The sequence below is a fragment of the Hyla sarda genome, chromosome 10, assembly GCF_029499605.1.
Source record: "Hyla sarda isolate aHylSar1 chromosome 10, aHylSar1.hap1, whole genome shotgun sequence".
NCBI classification, from domain to species: Eukaryota; Metazoa; Chordata; class Amphibia; order Anura; family Hylidae; genus Hyla; species Hyla sarda.
In genome coordinates, this window is record NC_079198.1 from 9,336,728 (window position 1) to 9,361,463 (window position 24,736).

Sequence of the window (24,736 nt, forward strand, 5' to 3'; positions counted from 1 at the left end):
AAATCTTTTCTCCAACTATGAAACCTATTTTACCCCTTAAAGGGGAACTCCGCCCCTAAGCATCCTATCCGCTGGGACCCCCCGCGACCCCCGTGCAGCACCCGGCGTTAGTTTAGAATGCCAGCCGTGGCCCCGGAGGCTCATAACGTCACAGTCACGCCCCCTTGTGATGCCCCCTCAATGCATGTCTATGGGAGGGGGCGTGGCGGCCATCACGAGGGGGCGTAGCCATGACATCACAAGCCTCCGGCACCACATCAATACTATGCCATATCATTGATCAGTGTTATCGGTGCTCGATTGCTTCAGGCAGCTGAGGCCTTCTGAAGCATCAGAGCACCAATCGGATGCCAAGGAGGCCAGTAGGGGACCTCCCGCTGTCCTCTCCACTGCGATTAAGACGTCTGAAATAGATGTCTGTCCCCAGGTTGTTTGAAGTATTGCAGCTCAGTTCCATTGAAGTGAAGGGAGCCAAGCTGTAATACAATACACAACCTGGAGACAGACGTGGCGCTGTTTTTGAAAAAAATGAGCATTGTTTTTATATTCCCGGATAACCTGTTGGCATTACAACGTTTTCATTTGGATGTATTGGCTATTTATTTAATATATGGGCATGTTGGGTCCTCGAAAGAAAAGTACACGCTCTCCAAGTTGCTCTTCCATCTGACCAATAGATCACAGTCCAGAATTCTTAGACCCTTTAACGTCTCAAAGTTGCGTATTCCACATCTTCTGCGTGGCCGGCCCTGGCGGAGGTTAGAGGCTCCTTGTCCTGTCGTCTATGTGAGATAACTGAATATTCAACTTCCTCCGATGGTTTCTCGGGCTGCAATTTAATAACACAAATATTAAAATCAGTAAAACTAAAAACTACTGATTTTTTAAAAAAAGTTGTCAATAAGTCAAATCATTTATTGAAGTAATAAAACAGTCAAATGAAGTTCTAGGTAAGAATATGAATTCCAGCATATATCTCAGTACGGAGGGAAAAAATGGTAGAGAGGCTCGTATTAACCTAGTGACCAATGGCTCGAGCTACCCAAATAGCACCTATACCCACGGTGCCGAAAGGGGGGAGATACAAATTAAAGAAATTGGGGCTCAGAGTCTTGAATATTGGATAATCCAATATTCAAGACTCTGAGCCCCAATTTCTTTAAATATATATCTCAGTACGTTGTATCAACTGACAAGACCATGGCTAGTTGGGCTTCTTTTTCTGCTTCCCGGCCTTATCTGTAGTCCATTTCAGTGCCAAGATTTTGTTAGTATATAAATTAGGCTTAAAGGGGTACCCTGGTGTCACGCCCCCTCCCATAGGCTTGCATTGAGGGGGCGGAGCATGACGTCACACAGGGGCGGGGCCGTGACATCATAATGCTCTGGCCCCGTGATCGCCAGTCATCAGACCTGGAGCGAACACGCTCCGGGGAATTATTGTAACGGGGTGCAAGATCGTGGTGGTCCCCAGCGGCGGGACCCCCGTGATCAGGCATCTTATCCCTTATCCTTTGGATAGGGGATAAGATGTCTTAGCGCCGGAGTGCCACTTTAAGTTGAATACCTTGAATACTACATGTACTGAAAGGGAAATACCGTATTTTTCGCCGTATAAGACGCCCTTTTTCTTCCCCAAAACTGGGGGGAAAAAGTCGGTGCGTCTTATACGGCGAATACACACACCTATCGCGGCGGTCCCTGCGGCCATCAATGGCCGGGACCCGCGGCTAATACAGGATATCACAGATCGCGGTGATGCCCAGTATTAACCCTGCAGATGCGGCGATCAAAGCTGACCGCCGCGTCTGAAGGGAAAGTGACACTAACCCGGCTGTTCGGGTCCGCCGCGGTGAAATCGCGGCGTCCCGAACAGCTTACAGGACACTGGGAGGGACCTTACCTGCCTCCTCGGTGTCTGTTCCGTGCCGGGTCCCCCTGCATGGACGGCGCTTTCCTTCGACGTCATCACGCCGTCCCGTCATCCAATAGGAGCGGCGTTCGTAGCAACGTGATGACGGCGACGGAGAGCGAGGATCCCGGGGAAGAAGACGTCCTGAGCGTCGGGGACACCCCGGGGACGCGGCGACAGCGATGGAGCAACATCCAGGGCAGCGGTGAAGAGCGGCGACTGGTCCGAAGCGGCGGTGACACGTGATTATTACCTCCTATACCAGTGGTCTTCAACCTGCGAACCTCTAGTTGCAAAACTACAACTCCCAGAATGCACGGACAGCCAACGGCTGTCCGGGCATGCTGGGAGTTGTAGTTTTGCAACATCTGGAGGTCCGCAGGTTGAAGATCACTATTGGGTTCAGAATCTTTTTTTTCTAGATTTTGCACCTTTAAAATTGGGTGCATCTTATTTGCCGGTGCATCCTATAGGGTGAAAAATACGGTAAGTGACCAGATGAATCGGGATACCCTTTTAAGTGAATTTTACTTACATCATTGTTGTTGTAAACCCCGCAGTGTTCTTCACCTTCCACATCCACGGAAGACCTAAAAAATACGACCAAATCAAGTTATTCCTTTAATACTACCTGAGGTTAGACATGGCGGGAATAAACAACTGTCCAAGAATTTTCCTACAGTAAATAGTTTGTATTCGAATCAATTAGAGATGAGTGAACTTACAGTAAATTCGATTCGTCACAAACTTCTCGGCTCGGCAGTTGATGACTTTTCCTGCATAAATTAGTTCAGCTTTCAGGTGCTCCCGTGGGCTGGAAAAGGTGGATACAGTTCTAGGAGACTCTTTCCTAGGAATGTATCCAACTTTTCCAGCCCACCGGAGCACCTGAAGGCTGAACTAATTTACGCAGGAAAAGCCATCAACTGCCGAGCCGAGAAGTTTGTGACGAATCGAATTTACTGTAAGTTCGCTCATCTCTAGAAGCAATGCTAGCATAGGGCTCCAGTATGAGATCTATACTGATATGATATAAACAAAAGGTATAGCAGCGCTACTTCAAATCAACAACAAGGAGCCATGGGTGCCAGCGATCCAAACCCGATCCCGGTTCACTTTAGATAACAGCTGACGTGTGCTTAAAGGGGTATTCCAGGAAAAAACTTTTTTTTATATATCAACTGGTTCCAGAAAGTTAAACAGATTTGTAAATGACTTCTATTAAAAAATCTTAATCCTTTCAGTACTTATGAGCTTCTGAAATTAAGGTTGTGCTTTTCTGTCTAAGTGCTCTCTGATGACACCTGTCTCGGGAAACGCCCAATTTAGAAGCAAATTCCCATAGCAAACCTCTTCTAAACTGGGCGGTTCCCGAGACACGTGTCATCAGAGATTACTTAGACAGAAAAGAACAACCTAAACTTCAGAAGCTCATAAGTACTGAAAAGATTAAGATTTTTTAATAGAAGTAATTTACAAATCTGTTTAACTTTCTGGAGCCAGTTGATATATAAAAAAAAGTTTTTTCCTGGATAACCCCTTTAATAAACGCCCTTGTTATTTCACAACTCCTGGAGTGCTGCGCTGCTGTGATATGATATAAGATATAGAACATTCTAAAGATAGAATATGAGGAAACACAGGGATTTAAAGGGGTACTCCATCCTAGACATCTTATCCCCTATCCAAAAGATCTCCACTGCGACACCTTAGTCATGCACGGAGTGAACTTCGCTCCATGCCAGATGACTGGCGATGCGGCGCTGGAGGCCCTGCCCCTTCAATGCAAGTCTATGGGAGGGGGCATGGCTGTGATGAGTGTTGAGCACGAATATTCGTAATGCTAATTTTTATCACAAATATTGACAATTCGCAATTTCGCGAATATTTAGAAAATAGTGCTATATATTCGTATTGACGAATATTCGCTTTTTCTTCTTCACATGTGAATTTTTATGCAAATTTGAATGCAAATTGTCTATGCAAATTATCATATGGGGGGGGGGAGTTGTCCCAGTGTTTAGTGTGAGCAGAGAAAGGAGGGGAAGTTGTGTAGAGAACTCTGAGGGAAGCCTAAGAAAATATATTATGTAAATTATGTCCTTAAATAAAAAAGTTCAAAATCCAGCTCCCCAAAAAACTATAATTAAAAGTCCAAAAATGTATTATTAATTATTAAAATAATTAATTCAAAAAAAGGAGGTGATTTAAAAGCATAGCAGAAACGCAGACGCGTTTTGAACCATATGGTTCTTAGTCATGGCACGTGCCATGACTAAGAACCATATGGTTCGAAACGCGTCAGAGTCTCTTCTGTGCTTTTAAATCACCTCCTTTTTTGGGAATTCATTATTTTAATTATGATTAATACATTTTTGGACTTTTATTTATATTTTTTTGGGGAGCTGGATTTTGCACTTTTCTATTTAAGGACATGTTCACACCAGGTATGTTGCTTGGGCATTTGTTCTGTTCTTCCTAAATAATCTGAAATTCCTTTGGTCAAAATATCTACAGGCGGTGAGCTGGTTTTTCTATATTTACTCATCTAAATTATACCATCCATCCTGCAAGTGATCCCCCATGTTGCGGAAAATCAAGCCCTGGCGGAGAAGGTAATTGGGCCTTGTCAGAACCCTAGCTGGCGTGGAGAATCTACAGTCTCTAATTTCAAATTAGTATTATTCCAAGTGGGTAAAAAACACCAAAAGTCCTGGCAAGGCAACAGGGCTCCCAACAGGTTACAATGTATCCCTTCTTCTCCCGACTGTGTGCAATAACATCAGCACCACGCTCAGTAAAAGACAGGTATCCATAACCCGACGCCGGTGTGTTTCTTTATTCCCTGTGTCTGAAACTGCCTCCACCTCAGACCTTGTATAGGTTAACAGTGCCCTGGTGTCACAAAGTCATTAGAAATTCCTTGCACCCTCGTGTCACCACAGTGGTTAGTGCTAGCCATTTTGCAGGTTAACACTAAGCCCCGGCTTAGTAATTAATGCTGAATTAAATATGTTTTTATGAACCATGGCTTTATGGTACTTGTTGATAGAGACAAGTAAAAATTTTGGAAACCTTATGCACTGAAAACCATTGAAACTCACCCCGATGTCATGGAAAATGGTTGAGTTTGGTGATTGCTCTGAATATTTCCATATTCACTTTCTTCTTCAGTCATCATGTTCTAGAGTAAACAATTTTATTAGAAGAAGATTTAGTTTTGTCCTAATTAAATTTGCGTGTCATCTGCGCGGATTACATGAGCTGACCAGAAAATAAATGCGCAATATCATATGGGGTAAATAAAAGGGTCATACAGGGAAGTAAGCGCTGGTCATGTTGAAACACTCACATCATAAGAAATCTTGGCAGGTAATGTCCCATGAATTGGAGAAGTTGGGGGAGCAGACTTCTTCTTTCCTCTAATATAAAAAAAAAAAAAAAAAAAAAAAAAAAAAGAGTAAATGAAAAAAATATTCATTAAAGGGGTACTCCGGTGGAAAACAAATTTTTTATTTTTATGAACTGGTGCCAGAAAGTTGAACAGATTTGTAAATGACTTCTATTAAAAAATGTTTAGCCCTTCCTGTACTTTTTAGCAGCTGTATGCTACAGAGAAAATACTGTTCTTTTTGAATTTCTTTTTTTGTCTTGTCCACAGTGCTCTCTGCTGACACCTCTGTCTGTGTCAGGAACTGTCCAGAGCAGCATGGGTTTGCTATGGGGATTTTCTCCTGCTCTGGTGTCAGCAGAGAGCACTGTGGACAAGACAAAAAAGAAATTAAAAAAGAACAGAATTTCCTCGGTAGCATACAGCTGCTAAAAAGTACAGGAAGGATAAATATTTTTAATAGAAGTAATTTACAAATCTGTTTCCCTTTCTGGCACAAGTGGACTTATAAAGACTTTAAAAAAAAAATGTTTTCCACTGGAGTACCCCTTTAAGTGGTGTAATGTATAATGCAGAACCAGAGAGCACAAAAAGCCCTAAGATTTTGATTTAGAACAATTTTTTGTCTTTTGGCCTCAGATTAAAATGTACACCAAAAATGCACTGATCATAGTGTTCATACCAAAAATAATATTCTTTGTTGAAAAAAATTAAATACAAAAGCGCACAATTTAAAATGCAGCGCCCCACCCACACCCACAAAATACATGACACCCCTAGGAAGAAAAAGAGTAAAAAGGTTACACTAGGGTGAGAGAATGAGTAAATCAACACCCTGGACAGAACGGGGCATACAGAGCTAAGAGTCCCTAACAGTCTAGACAAGAAGAAATGTACCGTATGTAAAAGCATTAAAAAAAAAAAAAAATTCTAATCAACTGGTGCCAAAAAGTTAAACAAATTTGTAAATTACTTCTATTTAAAAAGATGAATCATTTCAGTACTTATCAGCTGCTGTATGCTCCACAGGAAGCTCCACTTTCTGTCTGACTACAGTGCTCTCTGCTGACACCTCTGTCCATGTCAGGAACTGTCCAGAGCAGAAGAGTTTTTCTATAGGGATTTTTTTTCCTGCTCTGGACAGTTCCTGACACGGACAGAGGTGTCAGCAGAGAGCACTGTGGTCAGACAGAAAGTAACTATACAACTTCCTTTGGAGCATACAGCAGCTGATAAGTACTGGAAGGATTAAGATTTTTATATAGAAGTAATTTACAAATCTGTTTAACTTTCTGGCACCAGTTGATTTAAAAAAAATTGTTTTCCACTGGAGTACCCCTTTAAAGGGGTATTCCGGGCAAAAACATTTTATCCCCTATCCAAAGGATAGGAAATAAGATGTCTGATCGCGAGGGGGGGGGGGGGGGCAGCTGCTTAGACTCCCCGCAACCTTCCTGCAGCACCCGCATTCTATGCGGGTGCTGAATCTCCTGTTTCGGAAACCTCTGGGTTTCCGGGACTGGGGACGTCACGTCACGCCACACCCCCTCCATTCATGTCAATGGGAGGGGGCGTGACGGCCATCACGCCCCCTCCCATAGACATGAATGGAGGGGGCGTGGCTTGACATCACTTATCTTGTACGGTACTAATAGCAACCATAAGATTTCCAAATGTACAACATGGTGAACCCGCTGATGACCAATCAGCCAAGAATTTTAGCAGCCTTGTCCGACCAACAAAGTAGTTTTTGCTCATTTGTTTAGTTTAAAGGATGTTTTTTACAATGGTAAAGGGTTATTCCAGGCAAAAGGGATACCGCCTAAAAGTTTTCCCTGATTTGCAATTCAAACAATGGTAAGAATGCGGTAATTATTACTTATAATCACCTTAGGCAAAAGAAGATGACCAGAATAAAAAAAAGCAGAAAGAAAACTCCAGCGACCGATCCCAAAATCAGAGGCAAATCCATTGACTCCCCTGTAAGAAAGGAAAAAAGGTATTAATTAAAGGGGTACTCCAGTGGAAAACTTTTATATATATATATATATATATATATATATATATATATATATATATAGATATATATATAGATATATATATATATATATAGATATATGAACTGGTGCCAGAAATTTTAACAGATTTGTAATTTACTTCTATTAAAAAATCTTTACCCTTCCTGTACTTTTTAGCAGCTGTATGCTACAGAGGAAATTCTGTTCTTTTTCAATTTCTTTTTTGTCTTGTCCACGGTGCTCTCTGCTGACACCTGATGCCCGTATCAGGAACTGTCCAGAGCGGGAGAAAAATCCATATAGTAAACCCATGATGCTCTGGACAGGTCCTGACACGGACAGTGGTGTCAGCAGAGAGCACTGTGGACAAGACAAAAAAGAAATTAAAAAAAACAACCAATTTCCTCTGTAGCATACAGCTGCTAAAAAGTACTGGAAGGGTAAAGATTTTTTAATAGTCATTTACAAATCTGTTTACATTTCTGGCACCAGTTGACTTATAAAGACCTAAAAAAAAAAAAAAAAAAAAAGTTTTTCACCAGAGTACCCCTTTAAGAATAGTGGTGAAACAAATATTATTTATATAGTCAGTTATTAAGTATCCATTATTAATGTTCTGATGTCACTGTACCAGAAATTGCCTTTGAAGGGATTATCTGAGTAAACATTTTTATATCTATAAGTGCTTAGGGTGGAGGACAAAAAAAAAAAAAAAAGAAAAAACATACGGTAATCACCTTCCCCTAATTCCTTGCCAATGCCATTTCAACTGTTCTATCCTGGCTGCTCTGAGCTTCCTGTTATTCCAATATGTTGGAAATGCCCATCTAACCAGCACTGCAGTGATTACAGGAACAAATGCATGAAATGCTGTTTAAAGACCTGCACAGATAAGGTCACATGACCATTTGTGTGCAGGTCCTCAAATCAGACAACAGAGCAGCAAGATAAGTGTGTACTTTTTTTGGAGGTTCTTGGTTTCTGTATTTAAAGGGGTTCTCTACCCCTAGATATGTCATCCCCCTATCCAAAGGATAACGGATAACATGTCTGATTGTGATGGTCCGGCCGCTTGGACCCATCGCGGGCCGGCGCTGAAACGTTACAATCACGGATCCATGATCGTGACATCATGCAATGTCATGTACACCCTCCATTCGTATCTATGGTAGCCGTCACGCCCCCTCCCAGAGAAATGAATTGAGGGGGCGTGGCGGCTGTGAATGCCGGTCATCCAGCATGGATGACTGGAGTGCACAAGATGACTGGGGTGCCGCGGCTGAGATCCTTTGGATAGGGGAAAACATGTCTTGTGGTGGAGTATCCCTTTAAGGAGTATAGTAGGTGGTCTGAATTTATTTAACCCCTTAAGGACGCTTTCAATTTTGCACATAAAATTCCATATGATGGCTTATTTTTGGCGCCAACAATTCTACTTTGCAGTGACGGAAAAAATGTTTATTGTGCGACAAAATTGAAGAAAAAATGTCATTTTGTAACTTTTGCAGTACATTTTTTGGTAAAAATGACACCTTACCATTATTCTGTAGGTCCATACGATTAAAATGATCCCCTACTTATATAGGTTTGATTTTGTGGTACTTCTGAGAAAAATCATAACTACATGCAGGAAAATTTATATGTTCAAAATTGTGATCTTCTGCCCCCTATAACTTTTTTATTTTTCCGCATATGGGCCAGTATGAGGGCTAATTTTTTGTGCCGTCTTCTGAAGTTTTTAGTGGTACCATTTTTGCATTGATCAGACTTTTTTTATCGCTTTTTATTCATTTTTTTATGATATAAAAAGTGACCGAAAATACGCTATTTACGACTTTGGAATTTATTTGCGCGTATTGACTGTGTGGTTCAATTAACAATATATTTTTAGAGTTCGGACATTTACGCACGCGACAATACCACATATGTTTATTTTTATTTTTAGTTACACAGTTTTTTGTTTTAATGGGAAAAGGGGGGTGATTCAAACTTTTATTATGGAAGGGGTCAAAGGGGTACTCCGGGTCTTAGACATCTTCCTATCCAAAGGATAGGGGATAGGATGCCTGATCACGGGGGTCCGACACTGAGGACCCCCGTGATCTTGCACGCAGCCCCCCAGTTAAAATCAGTCCCCCGAGCATGTTCGCTCCGGGTCTGATTACCGACGACCACAGGGCCTGCGGCGTGTGACGTCACGCCTCCGCCCCCCGTATGACATCATGCTCTGCCCCCTCAATGCAAGTCTATGGGAGGGGGCATGATAGCTGTCATGTCCCCTCCCATAGGCTTGCATTGAGGGGGCGGGGCATGACACCATGAGTGGGCGGGGCTATGACATCACGAGCTCCCGGCGCCGGCTCCAGCGTTCGGAACAGCTTCCTTTATCAGATTTGGAGGATGAAGGGGGGTTAAGCCTCCCAAACATATTTTGGGACTGGATAGGGAACTGGCCTTAGTAGAGACCAACAAAAGAGAAAAGCTACTTCATAGGTTTATAATGTAGACTTTGTTCGATTTTGTTCATTCTAATATTCTCCATCCTGAAGAAACAAATTGCAGTAGTGACCGTACTCAGAAGTTGTAGTCATTATATCTCCTAAAATCAGGCAAAAAATGGCAACTAGACACGTGCAATTTTATCATTTGTGGCCAAAATTCCCTATAGCAGGACACTAACGTTTTATGTGGATCACCTCAGAGGAGGAATTCCCAGCCGTGTTATGAGCGATACATGAATACTGCCCATTGTTCTCTTCATTGACATTTACAGTCAGAGTCTTCCCCGTCTTATTGTGTAATAAAGATCCGTCCTTCATCCAGGTGTAGTGAGATACATCCGGTCGGCTGCTTAGAAAATCACATGTCAATTCGGTGAATTTACTTTCATTCTTCACTGTGATATGGACTCCAATTGCTGCGTCTACAGAAGAGAAAAAAAATCAATCAACAATGACAAAATAACAAAAACATTTTCTTAGAAATGAAACACATAGAACTATTAAATCTGTGACACAGCATAGTGTTGATCCAGAATAAGGAAAAAAAAAAACCTTCAGGATATAAGCCAACTGTCCCCATTTTAGGGCATGTTCACAAAATTTCCGCCTTGTGGATTTTATGTGAACCCATTGAATTCAATGGTATCAATATCCGCTACGAATCAAATATGTGTGACCGTACCTTAAGAAGATAAAAAAAAAAATGAATAAAAATAAACAAAAAATAAATTCACTTTGGCAATTTTTTATTTTTTTTTGTCTGGTATTTTTTCATACATTCCTCTACAGGACATAAAATAAATAAGTTAAATAATAATCTAAACTGCAATGAAATAAGCCTCTAAACACCCCCAAAAAAGCCCTGTTTATTTTCTAATTTTTAATTTGGTCCCACATTTTGTTTGGTTCCCACAAAAAAAATCTCATACAACTCAGTAGATGGGAAATTAAAAGATTTAAGGCTAATAAAATGCAAGGAAGAAAAAAATAAACTTGCAAAAAGGTTAAAATTGCTGCATTCTTAAGGGGTTAAAGTAAAGGAATAGATAAAGCTGGTGTCACGGCCCGCTCCGTGTCCCGGTATCCTGCGCGGGGCCGTCTGCGCCTCCTCTCTCGCTCCTGTGTGCCCGTGCCCCGGCATTCTCCTCCCCGCCACTTACCTTCTTCCTCTGTCACTCCAGCTGGGCAGCATCCTCGTCCCGCTCGCACGGGAGCCGCGTCCGTGGGCTTCTCTCGGCGCGTCTCCCGTGCATCCTCCTGCAGTGCTGGTGCGCGCGCGTCTCTCCCCCAGGGCGCGCGCGCGCCACTCTGTGAGATTTAAAGGGACAGTACCCTTTCTATTTGTCACTTGTTGGTCCCACCTTATTTAAGCACCTCACTTCCCTTGTTCCCTGCCGGATCTTTGTGCTATTGCCCTAGAGAAAGCGTACCACTACTATTGACTACCTGTGCTACCTGACCTTTAAGCTACGTCCCCGACTTCGTACCTTAGCCGCCAGCCCTTGACCTTCTGCTACGTCCCTGACTACGCACCCAGTCTCCAGCCTCTGACCTTAGCCCTACCATCAGCCCGACAGCTTGCCCGCTCCCTACCTCCCGGTTACTCCTCTCTGTGCCAAGTACCACCTCGACCGCCCGCGTGGTCGAGTCGTACCAGCGGAAGCGACCTGGACGTCGCCTGCCGCAGCAAGTCCATCCTGCTTCGCGGCGGGCTCTGGTGAAGACCAGCGGCGTCTTAGATTCCGCTCCCTGGTGCGGCTCTCTACATCTGCCACGCGGTGCTCAGCGGATCCACCTCCAGTCTTCTCCGGTGAGTGTTACATCTCGGGTATTGAATGCAATCTTCCATTCGTCCCCCTTTCTGATCCTAATCAAGTTATAGGCACCTCGAAGATCCAACTTAGAGAAGATCTTAGCTCCGCGTAAGCGATCAAAGAGCTCGGAAATGAGTGGAAGAGGATACCGATTCTTGATAGTGATCTTATTCAACCCTCGATAATCAATACAGGGGCGTAGCGAACCATCCTTCTTTTCCACAAAGAAGAAGCCGGCTCCCGCAGGGGAGGAAGATTTTCGGATGAATCCCCTCTGTAGGTTCTCCCGGATGTAATCCGACATGGCCTTGGTCTCGGGCGCGGACAGTGGATAAATCCTACCCCGAGGAGGAGAGGTGCCTGGCAGGAGGTCGATAGGGCAGTCATAGGGACGGTGAGGAGGTAGACACTCCGCTTGCTGCTCAGAAAAAACGTCGGCGAATTCACGATAGTGGACTGGAAGGCCAGGTAAGACAGAACTGGGAGGAGGGAATCTAGGTTGAACCGATTTCAGGCAACGGTTGTGGCAATCCGGACCCCAACGAGTAACCTCTCCGGAGTGCAAGTCCAAGAGTGGGGCATGATGCTGCAACCAAGGAAGACCCAGGAGAGCATCAGAAGTGCAGCGAGGTAGAACGTAGAAGACGATCCTTTCCTTATGAAAGACCCCAATCTGCATCTCGAGTGGAGCAGTCACCTCAAGCACTGCGGTATTAAGGCACTCCCCACTGATGGAAGATATGTACAAAGGTTTAGTGAGCCGAGAGACAGGAAGGCGGTACTTAGAAACTAGGTGAGCGGAAAGAAAATTGCCGGCAGAACCAGAGTCCACAAGAGCGGAAACAGTAAAGGTATTACCCGAAGGAGAAGTGATCTGAACTGGGATATTCAAGCGGGGAGAGGAGTTCCTCTCACCTAGGGTCGCCTCTCCTACGTCTCCTAGGTGTGAGCGTTTCCCTGGCGAGGAGGACGGAGAGGGCAACGATTCAAGAAGTGTTCCGGGCTGGCACAGTAGAGGCAAAGATTCTACTCCCTGCGACGGGTTCTTTCCTGAGGGGTAAGACGGGCCCGGTCCACTTGCATGGGCTCGTCAACAACTGAAGATGAGGAGGCCTCCGGTGGGTGTTGTAATACCGGAGCCAGCCTAGGGAAGCGACGTGGTCTTGGCTGCTGGCGCTCCTGGCGGAGTTCCCCTTGCCTCTCCGCAAAACGGACATCGATGCGGGTAGCCAAATGGATTAAATCCTGAAGAGAAGAGGGGGGGTCACGAGTGGCCAGGGCATCCTTGACCCTACTAGACAGGCCCTTCTTGAAGGTGGCACACAGTGCCGGTTCATTCCAGTCCAGTTCAGACGCTAGGGTGCGAAACTGGATGGCGTAATCACCGACTGACGAATCTCCCTGACAAAGGTTCAAGAGGGCAGACTCGGCGGAAGAGGTTCGGGCAGGTTCCTCGAAGGCGCTCCGGAACTCAGTAAAAAAGGTTTGCAGGTCCGATGTAATAGGGTCACCTTTGTCCCAAAGAGGGGTGGCCCAGGCCAAGGCTCTTCCAGAAAGAAGACTGAGGACGAAGGCCACCTTGGCCCGTTCCGAACGGAACTGGTCTGCCATTAATTCTATATGCATGGAGCTTTGGGACACAAAACCCCTGCACGCCTTGGAGTCACCCTCAAACTTGTTGGGTAGGGAGAGTCGCAACTTGGGACCGAGAGCAGAGGCTGGAGGCTCAGGTCCAGGAGCAGGCTCGGGAACGGGTTGCCGTGGCTGCGGCTGCTGAAGCTGCTGCTGCTGCATGGTGAGGAGCTGCTCCATCATGGCGGATAATTGGTTCAGTTGTTGAGCCTGCTGTGCCAACTGCTGGGACTGCTGAGCCACCACAGTAGAGAGATCCGCGATGCTGGGAAGAGGCACCTTGGCGGGATCCATGGCCGGATCTTGATGTAACACTCACCGGAGAAGACTGGAGGTGGATCCGCTGAGCACCGCGTGGCAGATGTAGAGAGCCGCACCAGGGAGCGGAATCTAAGACGCCGCTGGTCTTCACCAGAGCCCGCCGCGAAGCAGGATGGACTTGCTGCGGCAGGCGACGTCCATGTCGCTTCCGCTGGTACGACTCGACCACGCGGGCGGCCGAGGTGGTACTTGGCACAGAGAGGAGTAACCGGGAGGTAGGGAGCGGGCAAGCTGTCGGGCTGATGGTAGGGCTAAGGTCAGAGGCTGGAGACTGGGTGCGTAGTCAGGGACGTAGCAGAAGGTCAAGGGCTGGCGGCTAAGGTACGAAGTCGGGGACGTAGCTTAAAGGTCAGGTAGCACAGGTAGTCAATAGTAGTGGTACGCTTTCTCTAGGGCAATAGCACAAAGATCCGGCAGGGAACAAGGGAAGTGAGGTGCTTAAATAAGGTGGGACCAACAAGTGACAAATAGAAAGGGTACTGTCCCTTTAAATCTCACAGAGTGGCGCGCGCGCGCCCTGGGGGAGAGACGCGCGCGCACCAGCACTGCAGGAGGATGCACGGGAGACGCGCCGAGAGAAGCCCACGGACGCGGCTCCCGTGCGAGCGGGACGAGGATGCTGCCCAGCTGGAGTGACAGAGGAAGAAGGTAAGTGGCGGGGAGGAGAATTCCGGGGCACGGGCACACAGGAGCGAGAGAGGAGGCGCAGACGGCCCCGCGCAGGATACCGGGACACGGAGCGGGCCGTGACAGCTGGGAACAAAAAATAAATCATCTATGTATCCCCAACATATCCCTACATACATATGCTGCTACCAGAAAGTTCCCACTTATTTTTGGGACTGCTTTTTGACAGGATAAACAGACCCAAAAGTCTTTTTTATATCTCAAAAGTACCCCAAAAAAGGGCAATTTTTCACATTGTATATATATATATATATATATATATATATATATATATATATATATGCTTTTTTTTAATATATATATTTTTGGAATATATGATGACTAGAGAGGATTGAAATTTTTTTTTTTATTTGATTACTCCGATTTGATTCGCTCATATCTATTGAGGACCAATTTGAGGGCAAGTCTGGTGCCAGCAGCCACGGTAATTACGGCTCCAATAGTGTATAATTGCTGCAGTGTAAACTATGTAAAAGCTCCTAGTTGTATTTAAAATCGAGCTGGAGGTCCGCCACGAGTCCAGCTACTGCCTGTCCCAGGCCCTGCATCTCAGTGCACCCCCATACTCTGAAGGTCCACTTCAAAAGGGAGGGACTGCAGTACCAGCAACTTGGAGGCTGCAGTGACAAAGTTCGTACTTAAAATTCTTAAAATTGAGCTGGCGGTCCTCCACCAGGCAAGATACCACCTGTTCCAGCCCCTGCCTCTCAGCGCCCCCCCCTGACTATGAAAGTGTGAATGTTTCATTCAATCAGTTATGGTTCATTGTTATTGCTTCAACTAGTGATGAGCGGCATTGGCCATATTCAAATGCACGATATTTCATGAATATATAGACGAATATTCATCCTAGATTCGCGAATTTTGCATATTCATTATATTCACATATGCTAATTTATTTTAAAAAAAAAGATGGCTGCTACTAACAGATACAGGGGAGGAGCTATTACATCACAGCATGGGTATAGAAAGACAGGGAGAAAAAAACTAAAAAGGCAAACGCAGCAACAGCAGTACAACAAAAACATCTACTGAATGAAATAAAGTCGTGGGACCTGACAGTATATGTCCATTTTCAGAGTACTGAACAGACTTCAAATCAAGCTTCTAAGTCCCCCAAAAAATGTACATATAAATTCAGATTATGGACTGAATTTAGCCACTTGACATTGGCATTATACATGATGAAAAGAATAAACTTCTAAAATATGACACAACATTTAAAATATAATGGTCAAAACAGATAACAGAGAAAGAAAGAACATCAAAAATTATGGATAAATATTATGTTAAATTTACAGATTTATAAACTATAAATAAAATTTGGGCCAGTGCCCCTGGTTGTATACATACACGGTACCGGTATCTCCATCAGGGCTGATTCTCCTCTCCCCACTGTATTTATAGCAGCACAGGAATAGGGCTCCATGTTCCCGGTCACTTTCCTCACTGTGATCTCCCGTCCTGTATACTGTAATCTGGTTTTCTTTTTCCCTTTGTACCATTCATACTTATATACATCAGGTTTGGAGACGCTGTTACATTGTAAAGTCACATCACTTCCCTCTATTACTTCATCCTTCCCAATAGCGGTGACAGTCACATTTTTTGGTGGATCTGTGAAGGTAAATTTTATCCTGATTTAGTTAATATAAAAATTAGACATCAGCCCTCATTTACTTAAGGCTTCCCGACTGTTTTTATCGGTTTGTGCGCCTAAATTTCGGTCGCAGCGAGCGTGCGACCAAATGTGTGCCCAAAGTTTACACCGCAAAACCGACAGTTTGGCAAACACTTAGGCTAGGTTCAGACTACGGAATTTCCCTCTGAAATTCCTCTTTGAAATTGCAGGCGGAAATTCCGCTTGCTAAAATACATAGTGTAGTGAATGGGTTTCCGTTCACAAATTGACACTTTGGAATTTGTGAAGCGGAATTTGTGAACGGAAAATCCGCTTGGAAATTTCCGCCTGAAGAATGGCGTTGCTCTTTCTTCAGGGGGAAATACTCGCGGAACACATTGCAGTCTATTGGAGACTGCAGTGTCCGCGTGGTCCTAGCGCCGACTGATTCAGTCAGCGCTGGCCGCACTCGGAATCTCCGGGCGGAAATTTTCTGCCTGGAGATTCCGTAGCGTGAACCTAGCCTTAGAATATTTTTTTGAACCGAGAAAATGGGCGTGGTTTTTGTTAAAAGGGGCGCGGTCCTGACAAAATGCTAAAAACACTCCGAGTTAGTCGTAAAACACTCTGTAAATTGTGTGAATTGTGTTTGCTGAAAAACCGACAGCCAAGATGATGTGTAAAATCTACTAAAAGCGAGTGATTTTGGAAAAGGCACAGCTTAGCGCGGTGGGGAGTGCTTAAAGGGGTACTCCACCCCTAGACATCTTATCCCCTATCCAAAGAATAGGGGATGAGATGTCAGATCGCGATTGTCCCGCTGCTAGGAACCCCTGGGACCTCGGCTGCAGCACCCACCTCAACGGCTTCCAGCAACGCTGGAAGCTTCGAATCCCGACCACGCGAGCAGAAGAGCGGGACATCACGACTCCACCCCCGTGTGACGTCACGCCCCATCCCCTCAATGCAAGTCTATGGGAGGGGGCGTGATGGGAGGAGTCGTTATGTCACGAGCGTTATGCTCGTGTGGTCGGAATCCTGCAGCGGGACCTCCGCGATCTGACATGGGCATAAGGGATAAGATGTCTAGGGGCGGAGTACCGGGGGGGGGGGGGGGGGACTCCTATATTGGATGGTCTAAGTCCTTTCATTTTTTTTTTCTATTTTGTTGCTTAATTCCTGTTAAATCTTGCTTGTTTGGTTTGGCACATGCTATTGATGAGTATGTAATACTAATTTTGCCGCCCTCTTGACTCTGCCCATTGGCCATAATTGACATGCCCCATGCTGGCTGAGTGAGTGGTTCGAATACTGGATGTCTAAGGAGCTTTCTCTTATCGTACTATGATAGAGGGGATAAACAGAAAGGAACTGACTTCCTATTATTTTGGTTTTAGATATTAAAGGGGTACTCCGGCGCTTAGACATCTTATCCCCTGTCCAAAGGATAGGGGATAAGATGCCTGATCACGGGGGTCCCGCCGCTGGAGACCTCAGTGATCTTGCACGCCGCACCCCGTTTAAAATCAGTCCCCGGAGCGTATCCGCTCCGGGTCCTAATACTGTCGATCTTGGGGCCAGAGTCTCGTGACGTCTAGGCTCCGCCCCATGTGATATCATGCTCCGCCCCCTCAATGCAAGCCTATGGGAGGGGGCGTGACGCCCCCTCCCATAGCCTTGTATTGAGGGGGGCGGAGCGTGACGTCACACGGGCCGGAGCCTTAACGTCACGACACTCTGGCCCCAAAATCGACAGTATTAGGACCCGGAGCGAACACGCTTCGGGGACTGATTTTAAACGGGGTGCGGCGTGCAAGATCATGGGCCTCGTGATCGACAGTAATCAGACCCGGAGCGAACATGCACTGAGGACTGATTTTAAACGGGGTGCGGCGTGCAAGATCACGGGGGTCCCCAGTGGCGGGACCCCCGCGATCAGGCATCTTATCCCCTATCCTTTGGACAGGGGATAAGATGTCTAAGCTCCGGAGTACCCCTTTAATGGATACAGATTGAGATTAGTAAATACAGAGAGGTCTAGTGTAGGGGAGAATACCGGCAACTGCTAAAGTTTAGAGATGAACGAACTTACAGTAAATTCGATTCGTCATGAACTTCTCGGCTCGGCAGTTGATGACTTGCATCCTGCATAAATTAGTCTCCTAGGACTGTATCCACCTTTTCCAGCCCACGGGAGTACCTGAAAGCCGAAATAATTTATGCAGGATAAGACATCAACTGCCGAGCCGAGAAGTTCGTGACAAATCGAATTTACTGTAAGTTCGCTCATCTCTACTAAAGTTACCACATATGTAAGGAATGGAAAATGTTTAATGTACCCGGTCACCTCTAATACGTACAGTAGATGTTCAGTGTTATTGATCTCTCCGTTTTTTTTCCATTAGGATATGTTGCCGTGCACTGAAGAGGACGCCGATCATCCACATATGAAGGGATATAGGTGAGTTCTGATTCTTCTCTCCAGTATCCTGAAGTAATGTCCACTGACTCCTCTGTAACTCGTCCAGGTTTGTTCCATTGTATAGTAGGAGGACTGGAGCCACATGTGTGATCTGCAGAACATCGTATAGTGGAGGCTTCTCCTTCAGTCATTGTTCCAGATCCATGAAGCTGAATGTTCACTTTATCTGAGAAATATTATTTTACACATTAGACACAATAACTAATTCTAAGTTCTTTACTAGAAAATATCCATCAGTGACTTTTCAGTAACCTTCTCTATCCTAAGGAATATGGACACTCCTTCAGTCTGAAGTCTCCTATGATTGACAAAAAGCATGACCGACCTGTGTGCTGGAGACCTAGGGTTGAGTTTAGTTCTTTTTTTAAGTAGAAAGTGTTGAGCGGCATTGGCCATATTCGAATTTGCGATATTTCGCGAATATAAGGACGAATATTCATCATATGTTCGCTAAATTTGCATATTCGTAATATTCGCGCTTTATTTTCGCATATGCGTAAATTCGCATATGCGAACATTAGTATATGCAGATGTTCGCATATGCGAAAATTCGTACGCCAGTCTCACACCTGTATTAGAGCCTTCTTTACACCACACAAGCTGGAATCAGAGAGGGATGATCACTGTGATGTGTACTGTGAAAAAAAATAAAAATACCAATATTCGTAATTGCGAATATATAGCGCTATATTCGTGAATATTCGTGAATTCGTGAATATGCGATATTCGCAAATAAAATTTGCACTGCGAATATTCGCGAGCAACACTAAGTAGAATAAGGTCATTAAACCTTTACATGGGAATGTTTTTCCACTGGCTGACAATCTGCATATTGTTTATGTATGGATATTGATATACTAATACAGCGATCCCTCAACTTACAATGGCCTCAGCATACAATAGTTTCAACATACAATGTTTTTTTCTGGACGATTGTATCTTGAAACCAGACTCAACATATAATGTACTGATGGTCCAGATCTGTGAAACATGTCACAACTGGAGGAACCGACCTGTCAGAATGGGCATTTTACTGGTAAATCACTTCTATTACTGAGGTGCAAGCACTGACTGGTGTCTGGTAGCGCCCCCTACAGTACAGGGAGGTATTACATATTTTGTACTCTTTACCTGTATTACTGAAGTGTATGCACTGACTGATGTCTGGTAGTGCCCCCTACAGTACAGGGAGGTATTACATGTTCTGTACTCTTTACCTGTATTACTGAAGTGTATGCACTGACTGATGTCTGGTAGTGCCCTCTACAGTACAGGGAGGTATTACATGTTCTGTACTCTTTACCTGTATTACTGAATGGCCAGACGAAGTGCTGAGAGCACGCAACGGTCCGTCGCCACCCACATCCCCCCGCACACTAGGTCTCCGCTCTCCTGCTGTACCTGTCTGCGCATTTTAAAGTACCGAATAAAGAAGACGGTGAACAATAAGCTTGTGGTGAGTGCTGCGCAATTTTGCTTGCTTCTTCTACTGTTTATTGGATTGACTGGAAACCTGTATAGAACGCATTGCACCCCCGAAACTTATGCAAGAAGACAGGTACTAAGCACCGCTCATATAGCCACATTATTCCCTAGCCTGACACTGGTGCCGGTGTATCTCTACTACAATAGTTGGTTCCTGGTAATAGTCACTGCACATATTTACCTGTGACGAGGAGATATACAGATTGAGATTGTTTCTCATATGCATTTATATATTTATCTTCTGCGATCCCTGGAAAATAATATTCTTTTCCATCTTCTTTCCTCACAGGGTCTATCCTCAGGGTACAGCTGTTATTCCCTGGTATCAGTGAGGTTCTAGCTCTGTATTCCTCCAGTATCTGTAGACCTGTATAATACGAATACCATACAGTGCTGGACGGTCCTGAGGTCCCATCAGGATGAAACGTACAAGGAATCTCCACACAGGAGCCAATCAGAGCAGTGATTGTAGAAGGGATCGTCCAATATTGACCTACAGATCCCAGATAGAAGCCTGGAGACAATGACAGGACATGAGGTCGGGGGTCACAGAATCTCATTCTATGGGATTATTCTGTAATTGTGACACTATTTACCTTGACAGATGAGGAGAAGATAAACCGGCTTCACAGCGTCCATTCCGTATGAGGTTTGTCAGCGACTAAATCAGGAAACCAAGTCATAGACCCCTGTAAGATGGGAAATCGAGGCAATCAAATGATATTGTCCTTCATACTTTCAACTCTTATGTATTTACCCCAAGTGATAAATAAATATATTCTTCTCTATAGAAGGGGTTTAATGAAACAGTTTATCACAATATAAATGGTTACTTGTGAATATTCGTCTTCCCTTGCTCAGCCCTATCGATCATTTTACAGCATTTACTCTATGCCTACAGCCTATTGCCCTGTCATGTGACCTCACGTAACCCAATGAGCAAAAGCAAATGTGGTCATTTTTTTTCTTTCTTAGAATGTCACTAAATATCCATATTTATGGTTACATAGTTTGTAAGATTAAAAAAAGACAAGGGAAGCGTCCACCAAGTTCAACCTAAAACCCTACTGTGCTGATCCAGAGGAAGGCAGAAAAAATCCATGAGGCTGATGCCAATTTGATGATGTTAATACTGAACTCTTTTTATAACCTCTTTAAAGGAGTACACCGGTGCACACTTTTTTCATTTTATCCCGTCCGGGCTGCAAAATAAAAGAAAACGCACTTTATCTTACCTGCCAACGAGCCCCCGGAGCTCCGGTAGAGGTGTCCGGTCCCCGGGCTGTATTCTTCTTACTTCCGGTTAGCCCGGCACGTCACACGGAGCTTCAGCCTATCACTGGCCGAGGCGGGACATCGCTGCGGCCAGTGATAGGCTGAAGCTCCGTGTGACGTGCCGGGCTAACAGGAAGTAAGAACAATACAGCCCGGGGACCGAACACCTCTACCGGAGCTCCGGGGGCTCATTGGCAGGTAAGAGAAAGTGCGTTTTCTTTTATTTTGCAGGCCGGACGGGATAACATGAAAAAAGTGTGCACCGGAGTACTCCTTTAATGTCATCTTGGTCTGACCTGATGGAGTCTGGACCTTTATTTTTATATCGTAGGCAGTTTATAAATTTGTAATTTTGTGAGAGGTCAGACAACAACATGACCGTTTCATGGTTACCATCCCATCGGAGGGCGCAGGTAGTGGCCTATAAATCTCCACAATCCATAAAAGGAAATGTTATGGCATTAGAAGAAATTAGTGGCACACGCTACTATAGATAATGTAGGTGAAGGTGGCAATCTTGTTCTGTTTTTTGCCTGCATTTGAAGGTTTAGGCCCTTGAGGGAAGGGTCTTCTTGTCATTTACTGTTTTAGGTCCATTGTACTTTTTTTTTTAATACTTTACTTTTTGAGATATATATATATATATATATATATATATATATATATAAATGTTTTATTTTTATTTTTTTATTTATTTATATATTCACATATGGGGAGATTTATCAAAACCTGTCCAGAGGAAAAGTAACCAATCAGATCAATGTAGTAGACACTCTCGAAGACCAAACCAGTCGGCACCACCATATTACAATTCCATGGGGGAGATTTATCAAAACCTGTGCAGAGGAAGAGTGGTGCAGTTGCCCATAGCAACCAATCAGATCGCTTCTTTCATTTTCCACAGGCCTCTTTAGAGGCCTGTGGAAATTGAAAGAAGCGATCTGATTGGTTGCTATGGGCAACTGCACCACTCTTCCTCTGCACAGGTTTTGATAAATCTCCCCCCCCCATATATCTAATATAAGCCCTCTATTATGGACACAGGTGTATCAACAGCGGCATCAGCAGAGACAGAGCATACAGGGTAAAACCACACGAAGGAAAAAGAAGCGGAGCACTCACCAATCCATATGCAGGCAAACGGGTTTTCTCATTCCAAAGGCCGCATCGGTCTATGCAGGAAGGCGGCAGATGCATCCGGGGGGGGGGAGTTCAGACGTCAGGCGCCTTTGGATTGAGAAATCCCGTTTGCCTGCATATGGATTGGTGAGAGCTCTGCATCTTTTTCCTTTGTGCGGTTTTAACCAATCAGATTGCTTCTTTCAGTTTTCAGAGGCCTTTTAAAAAATGAAAGCAGCGATCTGATTGGTTGCTATGGGCAACTCAGCAACTTTTCTTCTGGACAGGTTTTGATAAATCTCCCCCATTGAGCTAATTTAGACATTTTTGCTAATGTATCACAAAGGAAAAACTAAAATTTCCCATGGACATAAGTATTCAGACCCTTTGCTACAATGCATCATGTTTAGCTCTTGCTCCTCCCATTTCTCTTGATCATCTATTTCTCCACCTTGACTGGAGTCACATGTGGTAAATTCAGCTAATTGGACAGGTGATGAAAAGACACAGCACTGTATATATATGTATATATATATATTTATATACAGTTTTACTGTTTATTTTTTTTTAGCATGAAAAATTACATCTCAGGTTTTTCCAGGTTACCTTGTGGTCCAAGACATTACATCACTAGTTAGACAGATGATAAAAGGAGCCTGTCTGCTTCAATGGGTGGAGCAACTGCTGGGTGGGAGGGAGATCATTCTGCAGGGAATTGCAGATTTGCAACAGCTGGAGGCACGCTGGTAAGAAAACACTGGTGTATTGCATGGAAGGGAGCTCAAGTGTGCTTCAATGTGTGGGGCGGCTGATGTGCGGGAGGGAGAAAATTAACTTACACTTACGAAAGAGGGATCCTGAGACTTGTAGTTGGAAGGAAGGAGAGAACTCCAACAGGAAATAAAGCCATTTAACAAAATGATAGCAGCAGCATTATGGTAATCTCACAACATAGCCATTTAGCCCCAATACAAGCGCAGATCCTTCCAAAGCATGTCCATTACTGTCTGGCAAGTAAGTACTGAAATCACCTTATGGTGAATAATCTCTATAAACTTCTTGCACCAATGTAGCAATATGTGACAAGAAGTAGATTGTAAAAGAACTAAACACATTTTTTAATAAAGAATTTATTGCATTTACAATAAAGTTTTTTTTTTTTTTTCAAGTTCTGCTAGTGGAATTTTACATTTCCTCTTTCCTCTATTTTTAAAGAAATGTTGTTGATATATATATATATATATATATATATATATATATATATATATTAATTAATAAGGCATTTACCGGAGATGTAACATCTCACATATTAGTTGTTCTTTATCTTAAAATTTCAAAATAATTTAAGATAAAAAATTTATTGAATAAAAAAAAAAATACATTTTTGGAGAAAACAACAGAGCTTGATTTGCCAAAAGATGCATGACCCCGCGCTCCTCCTGTCCTGGATGTTACAGTTTATATAAAATATATTGATATATTTTTAGAAAATGAACATAACATGTCTTCTTTTTACAGATTTTAACAAGATAATAGAAACTTCCCCTTTCTTTACCACATTGCACCCATTCTGCACAGCGGTATCATCTCCTCCGTTCCCTATATTGTTACTTTCTTAATAAACACAAATATTAGAAAACATAAATTTTTGTTCTAATATTCTTTCCTCTTACATATTATGGACAGTTTTAGTTCAGTGTCAAATACAAGGAATATCCAACAAACAGCCCATAGTGTATAACACCAGGGAATTACACTGTATTAGAGGTGAGTGGATACAGATGCCGGATTTCACCGCACAGGATCTGATATATAATGTACAACTGATAGATTAATAATAACAAATAAGAAGAATTACTTACATGTCGGGTACAAGGAGACACAACTCTGCTGTCCGTATGAGGATTCTGAAGACATAGCTTGGTTATTTCCTGAAATTCGCAACATCCTCTGTTGCACGTCATATTAATCTCAACTTACACCTCGACTGTTCCATATACATTAATAACGAGACCTATTAACCCCATAACACTCTATGATGTACATATCCTTCCTAAACCAAAGTTACCAAATGACTAGACATGTACATCCTGTATATATTACAGGGATACTGTAGACATCAGAAGAGTGACGCACATATAGCTGGACTCCTGTTGCAAGTGTCATGATCAGAGATAAGTAGGGTTAAAAGAAACCGTGGGATCTGAGCAGTTACGAGGGGAAGTCATTTTGTCGTTGAGTTGTCTTATGGTCAATCTTATCACATTCATAAATATTCGGGATCGACCGATTATCGGTTTGGACGATATTATCGGCTGATATTCACGATTTTGGACAATATCGGTATCGGCAATTAACTTGTCGATATGCCGATAATGACCTGCACCCCCCCCCCCTTGGCCAGAGACCACTGGCGCTGCTGCCCCATTACCTCCCCCATCCCCGGTTTTATAATTACCTGTTCCCGGGGTCCACACT

The 24,736-nt window shown here is 44.0% G+C and overlaps 1 protein-coding gene across 2 annotated transcripts; it reads right to left on the reverse strand.

Annotated features, from left to right (window-relative positions):
• LOC130294678 (B-cell receptor CD22-like) lies at nt 1-24,617 on the reverse strand. Of its 2 annotated transcripts, none has more exons than XM_056544872.1 (11): nt 24,121-24,617; nt 20,461-20,525; nt 20,046-20,378; nt 18,258-18,545; nt 15,630-15,893; nt 10,002-10,244; nt 7,193-7,283; nt 5,265-5,334; nt 5,017-5,096; nt 2,448-2,502; nt 1-829 (listed from the first exon to the last, which is right to left on the reverse strand). In XM_056544872.1, exons 2-11 carry the CDS (start codon nt 20,501-20,503, stop codon nt 704-706), a joined length of 1,593 nt encoding a protein of 530 aa, XP_056400847.1. In that variant the 5' UTR covers nt 20,504-20,525; nt 24,121-24,617; the 3' UTR covers nt 1-703. The 2 variants fall into 2 exon arrangements, with proteins under 2 accessions (XP_056400847.1, XP_056400848.1); XM_056544873.1 differs by lacking the exon at nt 24,121-24,617 and adding an exon at nt 22,262-22,331 and having other exon boundaries at nt 20,461-20,553.
• Nucleotides 24,618-24,736: the final 119 nt, after the last annotated feature.

Coding starts and splice junctions, on each gene's coding strand:
- LOC130294678 (XM_056544872.1), bottom strand. CDS start 20,503: ATGGACGCTGTGAAGCCGGTTTATCTTCTCCTCATCTGTCAAG. Junction 18,546..20,045: donor TGTATATCTCCTCGTCACAG/GTAAATATGTGC, acceptor AATATTTCTCAG/ATAAAGTGAACATTCAGCTT. Junction 5,097..5,264: donor CTGCCAAGATTTCTTATGAT/GTGAGTGTTTCA, acceptor TGTTTACTCTAG/AACATGATGACTGAAGAAGA.